Source organism: Ursus americanus, chromosome 23 (assembly GCF_024610735.1).
Source record: "Ursus americanus isolate L20-20 chromosome 23, mUrsAme1.1.p, whole genome shotgun sequence".
Taxonomy (NCBI): Eukaryota; Metazoa; Chordata; class Mammalia; order Carnivora; family Ursidae; genus Ursus; species Ursus americanus.
This window is the reverse complement of record NC_142149.1, coordinates 29,747,996-29,761,846: the sequence shown is the minus strand read 5'-3', so window position 1 is coordinate 29,761,846 and position 13,851 is coordinate 29,747,996. Positions and strand designations below refer to the sequence as shown.

General features: G+C 41.5%; 1 protein-coding gene across 1 annotated transcript in view; it reads right to left on the bottom strand.

Moving 5' to 3' along the window:
• Positions 1–6,397: 6,397 nt before the first annotated feature.
• The window catches only part of ANKFN1 (ankyrin repeat and fibronectin type III domain containing 1), a 132,883-nt gene continuing 125,429 nt past the window's right edge, over positions 6,398–13,851 (bottom strand). Inside the window, exon 17 of the mRNA XM_045773607.2 lies at positions 6,398–7,233. Coding sequence (XP_045629563.2) covers positions 6,437–7,233 — 797 coding nt within the window. The 3' untranslated portion in view covers positions 6,398–6,436. The remainder of the gene's footprint in view (positions 7,234–13,851) is intronic.

Here is a 13,851-nt window from a genome sequence, read left to right as displayed (position 1 = left end):
AAGAGTCGAATTGTGTGTGTGTGTGTGTGTGTGTGTGTGTGTGTGTGTGTGTGTATGTGCATGCGTGTGTACTTAAAAGAATTCTGTAAAACAGCCTAAGACAAAAATATGGTCTAAAGCAGCATATCTCCTGTCTTGGGAATTCAGGAGAACCTTCGTGCAGGTTCCTGGGATTGAAGTCATCTCTCTGCAGCGTTCTCAAAAACAAGAAATCTCAAATCTCAGCTAGAGGGAATAAGGGTAAGGGAGGAGCTTTGTGAGTGTGGAAATAAAGGGATAGAGAAATAGGACAGCACGTGCAGAAATGCACTAAAGACATTTAAACATGCACGCAGTGGAAGAAGGAGCAAGGTTAAGGTGTCCAAGCTCCTGGGTGCAACTTGGTGAGAATATTTGCTATGACAGCCGGCTGCCGTATTTTCAATACTTGGCAATAACTAATTATGCAAGAGAAATAACCCAATCAATGCTCTTGATCAGTCAAGGGCCAACTGGTCAGATATTTCCGATAATTGTTAAAACAGTGCCCCAAACTTTCAAAGTTTCAGTGAGAAGATTTTAAAAGCTCAGGCTGAAAAATGTGTGTCTCCATCGAGACTTGGAAAAACCAGCAGGTAAGCCAATCACTGACAATTCTATTAGTTTATTATTTAATTGACATTTCTCCACACTGAAGACAGAGGGCTTGGAAACTGTCCTTGAAACAGCAAAAGATCTTATGAAGAATCAAAAATACTTTTCACTTCCTCTCCCACGAACTCTATTTCAACAACATCCGGTTAGATATAAAGTATATTAGTATTCTTTAATGCTTATGAAATAAAGTCATTCCCTCTGCTAGCTAAGATTTCTTCTGTTGAGAGTTTTTCTTCCAAATACAATTAGGCAGGTAGGAAATTATCAAAAATACTTGCCATTAGAAAAATTATCTTAATTCTTGTTAACTGCTGACCTCTTCTTATAAACTGGGAGGTTGAAGAGGCATGCGTTTTACCAGTATTGTTTATGATTGAGTGTACTGGCCATTTACAATATCCATTTAAAATGTTCAAATAGTTTGCAAAAGTACATACTACAAAATATTATTGTTTCAAGAGTGGAGGTCACATTTAATACACCATACATGATTCATCTGTACATTTACAGAGGTTTAAAGCACACAAAATTGTGCAGATAATGTACTGAAGTCTAAACTTTTACATACACTCAGTTGCATACATAGCAACAAGATACATTAAGTTTTGAACAAATAACCAATAATCAGCCAAATCACTATGTACACATCAGGCAGGAAGCAATTAAACGCTGCCTAATAGAATGTCACTTAAATTACTTTTTCTATGAAACATCTCTCCCCCACTACACACACACACACACACACACACACACACACACACACTCACAGTCACACACTTCTTTAATTCTTTTTCCATCACAAATGTTAAACTGATGCTTGTGACCACGCATATGGGATATCCCCAAACATCCGGTTGGTCACATGGCAAGAAGCAACACGGCAGCTCAAAGTGACTCAACACAACAATTTGCCAGACTTGGTTTTCATAAATCAGCTACTGGACAGTGGTTACTGTGAAAACATATTCAGACTTTCATGTCACGGACTGAAGGAAGAGGACCAAAGAGCATCAACTAATAGCTTGATAACATTTGTCACTAAGTTAAATATTGGTTTTCGCTAAAAAGTAAAAAAAAAGTATGTATCTGGAGGGGAAGGACCTCAGGGTAATATTTAAAACAACCACAAGAAACCTCCTCCTTCCTTTATCAAAACAGAATATTTTCACCGTCTACCTGTCTGGTTGTTAAACAAAACCAATTGTCTTTTTGAATGACCATTCTACAAATTCATTAATAATGGAAATAGAAGAAATAATTGAAAACGACAAATACAACCCACTGGGTGCAGATGTGGTGGAAAAACCAGAGACCCGAAATATGGCAAAATCAGTGCTTCATAAACAGTCAATGGATTTTTCTAAAAATACTTTTTGCTAATGGCAAAGTTCAACACCTCAGAAAAACTCTGAATTAGGATCTTAGAATAAGTTTCCAAGCTGTGCAACATAGTTTGAAATACACTACCCTTGTTGTTTGTAAGGCGGCATTGAAGTTGAGCTTAACAGTCGTAAGCCATGTGTTTGAACATCTTATGAGAGGTGACCCGCAAAGAAACAAGTTTTTCCCTTGTTCCCTCTACTACCTGTGAAGACGTATCATTGCTTTCCAAATAGCTCCCTTAAATTTTTCCTTCAAGGTATGACCAGGAAAAAAAAAAGAGTTCAGGTTTGCGTCACTGAATCATCTGGGAAAGTATTTCGACTTTGCGAAGGGACTTGCAACTCTCTGAGAGTGTTCTCTCGTTAACCTGTACCTACCCTCTCTGACTGGTATGTTAGAATCCAGCAGACAAACGCACCGAGACATGCGCACTGTCCGCTGTAGTTCCGCTCCGTGCAACCTTGGGAGCACTGTAAGGGAGTGTCCTCATCTTTCCAACAGTATCGATTTTAAGAAGCCAGTGACTTCTGTGTGCTGTTGACAAAACTAAGGGAGCTTAAATCCACTGAATCGGACCCCTTATAGTTCTCCCAAGAGAAAGTGAGTGCATCTTGGGTAGACCATGAAGAACAAGGGGGAGGCCAAGGAGTTGGGAATTTCTGGTGTGCCTCTTTGTCAAAAATTTCTGTCTTCAAGGGAAGAGCCGAACGCTCAGCAGAGTGCTCCTTCGTGTGGCAGGATAACAATGAATGAGAGGCCAGTCCTCTTTCCCACTTGTCTGGCACGATCTCCTGGCAAGGATAGGGTAGGTGTTTGCCAGGTGGCTCCCAGACAAGGTCTTTTTAGGGGAGTACAACAAGGCTTCAGTCATTGCTTTTCATAAAGTGCTTTGGGATCCTTCAGGAATGGGGGCTGGAGGAATATTATTACTAACTGGCTGCAACTTTCAAACCAAATGGAACCATTTTATCCAGCGTAATTATTGCTTTGAGCACTAGTGAGTGTTCTTAAAATGGAGTGGGTCTCATCTTTAAGTACCCACTTCGTAAAATACCCATTCCCTAGAGTAAATGTTTTTAATTACTGTCTCCCAGTTCCCCTCACCAATTAAGAGAATGTGATAGCCTTGTAAATGGTTGCCAAGTGTATACATTTGTGACTTGCGTTTTCCAGGCTGTCTTCCTCAATGAGTAGTGAGCAAGAGTGAAATCAATGATGTCTAGCCCAATGTGCCCTATGGCAGCCTGGCTGAGGAGGACAGGCTTTCTCCTCTTCTAAAAGAGCAATGAGAAGATGTACGCTGATAATAGCTACACTCTGCGAGCTCCTTCTGGCCCAGGAGAGTGTTTCGTTCTTGATTCTTTTGTTTTTCCATGGGACTTAGAATAGAGACAGACATATGGGAGGGATTTGGTAATTGATTTTTGAGGGTTTTCACAACTGACGAGAGCTGGACAACACAAGTGAGAGCTAAGCATGGTAGAAAAATTATGGGACAGGAGAGTTTCCTTGAGAGGCTTCCAGACTGGACTTAAAAAAAAAAAAAAGACAAAGTCCATCATATCCAAAACAAAACAAAACAAAATCATCAACATAAAATAAAACAAACAAGCAAACCAAAAAATCCTCAGAAGTTGTGAAGTCTCCATAATGAGAGGCCTGGACATACAAATAAAGGATGTGAATTAGAGAACGTAATTGTCTCTCACAGGAATCTGTTCATTTAAACGAGGCTCACAAGACTTTGCAAAGTGGAGGTACAGGTGGAGGGTACCTACTTGAACAAATGGCGAATTACTGAGGACCTAAATCCACTTCTATATAGGAATACTTCTGGATAAATGCATTTTTCAAGTTGAGTCATTGTGCCCCATGAAATCGAATGTGCAGTATTCATTTTATGGGTGTGCCTCTCTTCCTCATAGAAGGTGAAAAAATAACCCTTGTTCTCAATATAAATTAGTGGGTTTGGGTTTAATGCAATTTTACTTCATGAGTCGTTATTTGGTCCAATGTGCCAGAACTTGCTGACCAAATGAGGGGCCAGAAGGGTGGGTCAGTCTCTGCTTTTGCTGCCTGTTGAATGCCTCCCACCTAATGCACAGTCACAAGCTTCCTTCCACACCACCAGGAAGGTCATATCAGAGAATCACTTGGTTTCTTAGTTTTTGACAATTCCAGCTTTCAACATATATAATCTGTCCCATAATTAGAAATAAGTAGAAACTGAGTGCAGATGACTCTGTCATTTTTGTTATTAAAGGGGAGTCATATGGTATGTAATTTGAAATGACATTTCTCTCAAATTTGCTTTTTAATTAAGTTAGCTTAGATGTCGATTATGTGAAATTTGTATTTCCTGGCAACAAGGAGCTCTGTGATAATGGAAATCTGTTAGGTAAAGGATGGAGAAAAGGATTTGAGTTTAGAATTAAAAGATAATCTACAAACTAGGTAAGTAGCCTATAGGCAATCGAAATTTGACTAGGCGTGTATCGATTCCCAAAGGGCCAGCCTACTGTAAAGGGAATGGTTCTGCGTTCTGACCCTAATTCTGAGACTAAACTAGCGCTGTGACCTTGAGCAAGTCACTTAACCTCTCTTGCTTTAATTGTCTCATCTGTAAACACAAGGACTTGGATTAATTTTATGGTTTCCTTTCTAGCTCTAACACTCCATATACATAGAGTTCACTCAGAACAGAAGAAAACTGCATTTTAAAATCCTTGCAGGCATGGAAAAGGAGCCACAGTGATTCTGCTCAAGATTCTTTGTGTGTGTGTGTGGGGGGGGGGTTGTTCACTGAGTACAAAATCTCTTAAAAAAATAAAGATTGAGCTCTGGGCCTTAGTTTTCTAATGACCATAGGCCATGGGCCAAATCTGTACCTTTCCACCAGGGTAATTATTTATGTTTAAATCAAATGTTTTAAAAATGGAATGGATCGGAATAACATTGTGAACAGGGGACTTTGTATGAACTCCCATGAGGAGGAATGGTAGAACTGTGAGGACAGGGGTAGGGCCCATAAAGAGCAATATTTAACCAGGATGCCTGTGAAGCAGAAAAGGACCATTTAGAATATCAGTAAACTGAATGAGTCTTGGCTCCGGGAAATGAGAGAAGGCTCAGGCCTTTTTTGAATATGCAGTGTGATTTCTCTTTGATTTGGGTTTCTCATTTGTGAGAAAGGCGGGTGGGAGGCATTGAGACCAAAGCATGAATTTCAGGTGTCTCAAAGCATAGCCTTGGAACCACTGACTGGGACTTCTAGGGAAAGATTTTTCCTGAGGCCAACAGTCCAGCTGATCTCAGGGCAAAAAAAGGACTTGAAGGGGTGAGTTGAAACCCTTTTCAATTCAAGCCAGCAACCCAAGCCCTGGACAATCTGTCCTGTGACCTGTGATGTAGGGGTGAGTAGATGAGCCACTGTGGCTGTAAGAACTTCATCAACTGCTGGGCCATATCTGAAGGGCACTTTCTTCAATGACATTCCAACACTTAAGAATCTGAGCAGATCCACTCTCATTTTCAGAGACAAAGCCTCATGGACATACTTATCTTAGGATTGTAGAGGAAATGCATTTTTGCTCATCTCTCTCTACCCCCTCTGTCTTATTTTTGACCTAGGTTTTCACTTAATTCAGCTATGTCCCTGCACCCTGAATAATTTAAGGCCCATTTCCATGCTTGAATGGGAGCTGAGTGTGTAGGAAGGCCTGCTTTGTACCCTATTTTACGTTTGCAAGACAAAGCTAGAAGCAAAGCATCCTGTACTTCTGCTTCTGGTGGTTTCCGCACAGCACTAAATGAAGAAAAGGCCTGCCTCTTAATCATATATCGGTGCTGATGGATAAACGGTGACCAGTTGATAACCCTGTACTTTGCAATGACTTGGTTTAGCTGACTGGGAACCTAGAACAAGTCCACTTGACCTTGTGCCCTGAAGATACAACCTGGGCTTCTTTTCCTTGAACTCTTCTAAAGGTTTGCAATGTAAGGGAAAACAATGCTAATCTTATTTTCATCTCTAGAACTACCCCCCCCCCCCCAATCAATCACAAATTCATGAAAGAGCCCTAAACCCAAAGGTCAGATTACAGAGTTAGCTGCAGAACTGAGGGTGGCTCTTTAGGTAGCCCTGCCTCAGCCACGGGTGCCCCCCAACAGGTCGGCATGTTTGAACCACTGTCTAGGACTCCATGTTGACACAAAAGCTCTTCTATGTCCTGAACTGGGAACAACACTGACAACTCTCACCTCCACCCAACTCTTTCCTAAAAAAGAGGGCCTTGAACCTGTAACTTTTGGAGTTTTAATATTCAAACCATTTAAAAAGGGATGGGGACACAGTGAGGATGGGCTGGAGGGAGGGTGATGGAAAATGCAAGGACGTGCGGTGGAACTGGGACTCTCCCTAAAGCATGCTGCTGAGTATTTCTGACACTGGGGAGGTGGTCGGGCCCTCGGGGCTCATCTCTGGACCCGTGGGGCTGGGCAGGCCAGAGTGGCCTCCGGGGGGCGGGCTCAAGGCAGCCCAGGGCTTTGCGTCCACCAGGGCCGTGGAGTAGGGCTCCACGTAGATGCGGCGTACTGCAGGCCTTGGGTCCTGGAGGCTGCTCTTCCCCTCCTCCGGGAGGCTCGTGGTATGGGCTAGAACCAGGCTCCGGGGCCCATCGGGGGCTGGTCCCAGCCGCTCCGCCTCCGCGGGTTCCTGGGCCAGGCCGCAGGCCCGGGACTGGTGGTGCGTGTAAACGCCCTCGGACAGCGACAGCGACTGCGTCTCGCTGTGCATGCGCAGCCAGCGGTGGTGGCGGCTGAAGCCGGCGTAGTGCTGGTGCTTGGCCGGCTTCCGCTTTCCCAGGAAGCCCAGCGGCGGCCGCGAGCCCGGCGCCATCTTGGCGTGGGTTTTGGACGCGAAGCCGGTGAGTGTCAGGCTGTGGAGGACCTCGGCGCACGAGAGGTCAGGATCTGGACCCGGGACCTGACCCTGGGGTTCCTGACTAGACCCCAGAGGACTCTTCATGTCATGCACCTGCAGGACGTCGGGGGCGCTGCCACTTAGGCCGCTTAGCGCTTGCTGGGAGATGTCGTGTGATGACAGGTACACCAGGTCCAGGTCCCGGGGGCTCAGAGCATCGCTGGAGTCGTAGTCGCTGTCGGTGGGGAGGAAGACTTCTGAGCAGCCTTCTTCATCAGAGCAGGGCTGTGAGTCTGCAAAGCCAGAGACCCCGGTTAGAAAAGAGAGAAACTCTTAGCCGGTGCCTGGTTCATGGAGGTAGGAGTCATGTGGTTGAGCCCTCCCCACCCCAGTGCCTAGAAGGGCCCTGTGCTCTATTTAACGGTCTCTCTACCTCTTGAAGGTAGGCCCCACGTTTTGGTTTTGCACAGGGCTCTGTAAATTATGTAGTGGGTCCTGTGCTTAGCTTAAGGGAAAGGAAGGAGAGGAACTTGGACAGGTCCAGCCTGGACAGTGGCAGAGGGGAATGTGTCGTCATTCCCCACGTGCACTTTTATTATTGGCTGGGCATGTGTAGAGAGGATGAAACAGGAAAGAAAGCTGAATGTTATTCATTTATTCATTTCTTATCCTTATTTCAGAGATGATTTTTGCATTCGATAAAGTAGCAGGAACTTAAAAAGTAGCAGGGAGGGAAGAAGAGGTGTCACTATGGGGACTGAAGTCAGGTTAACTGGGTTTCAAATCCTAGCTATTCTCCACCTACTTTTTCTATGATCTTGGGAGAGTTACTTAGGTTCTTTGAGCTTTACTTTTCTTATATGTAAATTGGGGATGATAATAGAACTTCTTCCCTAGGACGACTGTAAAATAGAAATTGATTATGTTTATAAACATTTACCCCAATGGTCAGGTGTTTAAAAAGAAAAAAAAAGCAAAAGTAAGGACAAACAAAAAACAAAAACAGAAGTAAGATGAGAGGCAAAAATAAGCCTCAAAGTGCATACTATAGTGACCATAAGTGAGCCACAAGTTTAGTTCTATAGATATTTGTCATTTAATGCACTAGTTGTTCATATCTTTTTCTCCCTCAGTCAGGTTGTACATTTCCGTGGGGCAAGGACTGTCTTAAAAATCCTTTGAATTTCCCACAGAACTCAGCCCAAGGTAGGTACTTGGTAAATATATGCTAATTTTGAAAGCATATATTTATTTAAAAACATGAAAGTGCTCTTAAAAATATTTATTTGGAAACATGCAAGTGCTCTTAAAGAGAAAAATCACTAGGTGCGCCCGGGTGGCGCAGTTGGTTAAGAGGTTGACTCTTGGTTTCGGCTGAGGCGGTGATACCGGAGTTGAGAGATGGAGCCTAGTGTTGGAAACCGTGTTCAGCAATAAGTCTTCCCCAGAGTGTCTCTCCCTCTCCCTCTACCCCTCCCGCTCGTGCTGTCTCTTTCTCTCTCTCAAATAAATGAAATAAATAAAAAAAGAAAATGAAAAATTGCTAATCTACAAATCAGGCAATCCCAATAAAAAAAAAATCTCTGTAGGATTTTTAAATGGAATTTAGTAAACTGATGTTTAAAGTTTTCTGGAAGAGAAAATTTATGAGAACAGCCAACATTTTTTTTTAAAGATACAATAAGGAGGAGCCTGATTTACCAGATATCAAAAAAAATTTTTTTTTAAAAAAGATTTTATTTATTTATTTGAGGGGGGGCGGGGAGAGAAAGAGAGAGAGAGAGAACAAGCAGGGGGAGTGGCAGAAGGAGAGGGAGAAGCAGGATCCACTGTGCAGGGAGCCCGACGTCGGGCTGGATCCCAGGACCCTGGGATTATGACCTGAGCCAAAGGCAGATGCTTAAGCGACTAAGCCACACAGGTGCCTCCAAAAAATACTACGGAGTTTTGATAACTAAAACTTTGTAGTATTGGTGTACAACTGGACAGATAGATCTGTAGAACAGAATAGTAAAGTCCACAAATAGTGGTAATTCTGTGTGATAACATATGGTAAAGATAACATTTCAAAGTAGGGGAATGAATAGATTATTCAGGATATAGTTGGGACAATTGGCTATCCCTTTAGCAAAATAATTAGAGAAAATTCTACCTCATGGCATATATAAACATAAATATCGTGGAGCTTAAATGTGACAGGCAAACCCTACGAGTAACAGAAGACAATATGTTTGTAATTTTAGGGTGGCATGGTCTTTGTAAGCAAGACAAAATCCTAGAAGTCAGAGAAGTGACACATTTGACTGCATCACAGTTTAATACTTTGTAAACCAAATGATTCTATAAACAAAGTAAAAAGGTAAGTGATAGATTGGAAGAAAACAGTAATACTATGTATAACAAAAGATTAATAACCAGAATATATAAATAACTTCTATAAATCCATAAGAAGACAGTCCAAATGGGCAGCGGATAATCAGTTCTCCAAAGAATAATTAATACAAATGGCCAATAAACATAATAAAGATGTTCAGTTTAGACTATAATTACTAATTAGGTGGTAATTAGGGAAATGCTAGTTGAAACAACAAGACATGTTTTTGCCCATCAGATTTGCTAAAAATAAAAAGAGTGATAATCTCATGTGTTGGCGATGTGTGGGGAATTAGGGACGTTCACAGAATGATGCTGGGAATATAAACTAGCACAGCTCTTCAGATAATGTTTTGGTAGACTCTATTAAAAATGTGCATGTCATTTGTCCCAGCAAGTCCTTTTTTAGATATCTGTGTTTGAGAAACTGTCACTCTGTGTACACAGAGGCATTTACAAGTTGTTTACTGTAGTGTGATTTATAATAGCAAAATGAGAAAGAATCTCGTGGCTGAGACTGTGTGAAAGGAAGACTTAGAGGCACCAAAGAATTATTAAGAAAAGAAAAATCATTTAAGAATAATAGCTTATTTGCGAAGTTCTGCAAGGGAGTCCAAATTCAGGACTGGCTTGCTGATTGAAAAATACAACAGGTATTTAAAGTAAAAACCCACAGGATTACAAGGTTATAGTTACATTGTTCATGGTGGAAAATCAGACATGATTATCATAAGAATATTGCAGACTTCAGGGAAAATTTTTGTTTTGTTAAGGAGTTAGTAATTTACACAAGCAGGATTAAGGTTTCTTCTATTTTAGGAAGTAGAACCAGATGTAATCCCCCCCCCCTTTTTTTGCTTGTTTGTTTATTTCAGTGTCAGGGCGTGAAGTGCTTCTTTTCTTTCTCTTTTTCCTGACTATGGAAGATGATGTGTGCGCTTACTCACTGGCAGGCAAGATTTCAGTTTTGTTCTCTCACTGCCGGCTGCTACCCAATATTTATTTTCCTTTTTTGGTTACAAATCTTAAATTTTCTTGAAACAGCAATGCACTCATGTACACCACATTTTTTTCAGCTTCCCTTGCAGCTAGGTATGGCCCTATAACTAAGTTCTGGCCAATGAGTTAGAACTGAAAGTACTATATGAAACTTCTGGAAGGCTGCATAAAGGGAGCTGGCTTATCTTGGAGGTAGGCCACTTCGTTTTTTTCTCTTCCCTTTCAGTTGCCTTTAACAAGATGTGTTGGCTAGACTCATGAGGCAACCTTGGGAAAAAAGCCATATTATAGGGTGTTGGAGCTGAAAAATGGAGCATGGAGTCTAAGGATCATGGAGTCTACATACCAACAATGAATTGTCTGCCTCTGGGCTTCTTTCACACAAGAGAAATGAAGTATCTTGTGTTCATGACACTCTTATATGGGTTTTTTGTGACATGAATCCAAACTTAATCCTAACTGATGCATACCTGAATGTCTATTATTAGGAGGATGGTTTAAAAATTTGGGCACATCTGTATTATGGAATATTGTCCAGCAGCTACAAAGGATGAGATCAACCCATATTTTGTTCTTTAAATAATGTTTACCAAAAAGGACTCCCTTTTCTACTTTTCTGAGGTCTACTCATCTGTTCAGGGTTTCCCCCAAACATAGCCTTCTTTAAAAAACATTCCCCAACTATCCCAGAAAAAATTGCTTACTTGTCTGCATTTCTCTAACACTTCTTGCTTCTATTATCCTTTGGCACTTAGCCTGGATAGACTTATATTATTAGTTGTCTTTTTTAATGCAAATATAACATCCTGGATTCCTGGCTGGATCAGAGCCCTCTTAGGGCAAATATATTTAATTCATCCATTCATTCAACAATGAAGATTCTGTTTTGCTTGAGCTCCTGCTCTAACAGAAGCACTGTACTTGATGCCCAAGTAAATATAAAATTAATAAGAAATGATCTGTCTCCAGGGAGTTTACTGTTCTAATGGAAGTATAGGGCATGTATGCATCTATGAGACTAGAAGAACATACATTTTGTAAGAGGAGTTTACCAAATATGATGCAGGTTTTAGGAAAGAGATCACATTTCATTGGGGCAGATTGATAAGACACTCTGTCATCTCTTATTTATTTATTCCCTCATTCATCTCTATTCTCTGTCTAAATTAATTTATTTCTTTTTTTTTTAAGATTTTATTTATTTATTTGACAGAGATAGCCAGCGAGAGAGGGAACACAAGCACGGGGAGTGGGAGAGGAAGAAGCAGGCTCCCAGAGGAGGAGCCCGATGTAGGACTCGATCCCGGAACACCGGGATCACGCCCTGAGCCGAAGGCAGACGCTTAACGACTGCACTACCCAGGTGCCCCTAAATTAATTTATTTCTTCATCCACTTTCAAAAAGTGATTTAGGCAGCTATTAATAATAATATGCAAATGATGAGAGGATTAGAAACCAGAAAGGAAGAAGAAACAGTACAAGTAGTCCTATTTGACTGTAATGTGGGAACAGGAAAGGAATTTTGGGAAAATGAGGCTACAAAAGTAAGATGCCAGTGATTGCACTCTAAATTTAAAGAATTTATCCTAGGAAAATTAAGGCTATTTTCATGCAGGACTTGTGCATGAATCTTCATAGTAATTTTATTCGTATTAGCCCCAAACCAGAAGCTACCCAGATATCCTTTAGTGGATGAATTGTTAAACAAACTGTGGTACATCCACACTATGGAATACTACTTATCAATAAAAATAAAGAATTCCATTTATGTAACATTCATGAAATAATTATAGAGATGAAGAATAGATAGTAGTAGCAGGGGCAGAGATGGGGGGGTAAGGCAATAAAGGGGGAACAGAGGGAGTTTTGTGGTGATGGCACAGTTGAGTATTTTGGTTATAGTGGTGATTACCCAGGGCTACACATATGATACAAGTGCATAGAGTCATACAAGTGAGCCTGAATGCTTGTGTGCATGTGCAGGCACATGCATGCACTCACGTGTGCACAGTGTATACATACCTAGTGAAATCTGGATAAGCTCTGGATTGTACCAGCTTCTCCATTGTGATATTGTATAAGAGCTGTGTAAGTTGTTGACGTTGGGGAGGTTGGGGGAAGGGTACGTGGAAATTCCTGTATATTTCTTTGCAACCTGATGTTTCTTTAATTATTTCAAAATAAATGGTTAAAAAGAGGGAATTGAATATTTTAAAAGGTGTGTGTGGGGGGAGCCAGAAGAGAGTAGTGAATCCTAGATAAGGAGTTTGTACCTAATTTAGGATTTAGGATATTTCTGTAGCAGTTAGGATGTAAGATGAACTGGATGAAGAGGAAACAGACAGCAGGAAGGCCAACCAGGAGGCTGAGGTCCAAGCTATGTTTCTTTTAAATATTTATCTTTTTCAGGTTGTCGGGCTGTGCAGGAGCAGTGGTTATGTGGAGGAAAATAGAAATCCAGGAAAGTTACTTATTCAAAGATGTTTACTAAGCACCTGTTTTGTGCTAGGCAGATAGGGTATCTGCTTTTAAGCAGCTCATAGAGAGTGGATTAAAATAAATAAGTGAAAAGTACAAAAGATTAATTTCAGATAGTGCAAAGTTCTGTGAAGAAAATGAAACTGGGTATCAGGTAGAGAGTGACTTGGGAGGAAGGTTCTTTTGCTAATGCAGCCAGGGGAGGAATCCCTGTAGAGAAGGGAGTCTAGGTAAGACCTTGAGGATCAGAAGGAACCAGCTGTGTGACAGTTTGAGGGAAGAGTGTCCCAGACAACTTGGAGAAGTGAGTGTAAAGGCCCTGAAGTGACTAGCAGGTTTCAAGGCTTAGTGTCTGAATGGTGGTATCTTCATTAAACTGGAGGAGTTAAACGCAGCAGGGTTAGGCAGTGGATTCGGGCTGGGTTGGGCAGTGGAAGAGGTGGTAAATTTACTTTGGGACAGATTGAGCTTGAGGGGTTGGCCAGGATATTTTGGAGGAGATGGAATGAGAGTCTGGTGGGTTGCAAGGCTGAGGGAAGATGTTTGTGGGTAGAGAAGAAGGAACTACTGGAGAGGGAACTATTGAAGATATAAGAGTGGTAGCCTGATGGACACAACAAGAAGGGTGATCACTTGTGAGCACCAGTACTGGCATTGGTTTTTAGTGAAGAAGATCAGAAGGGCATGAGGTAGGGAAGAAGATAGATATAAAGAGATTTTCATGTTAGAAGGAGATAATTGGATAAAGGCTTGGGCTGAACAACTTTAATAATCTTAAAACAAGTTTTAGATGGCACTTTTCCTCATCTTTTGTGAGAAAAATTGGGCGTTACAAGTAACAGGGTCTCAGAACTATGGGTTGTTTTTGATAATGGGAGCAACATGTACTGTCAGTGTGATGAGGAAGAGAGGTTAAGTGAAGATTTGAAATTGGGCTGCAAGTAAGATCCAAAGAATTGACTTCAGTGGAGCTTCTCTGTCTGATCAGTGTTGTCTCTTCAGCTGTCCACATGTATTCATTTGTGTCCACACTAGTAACAGCAATACCTGACATTTTCTC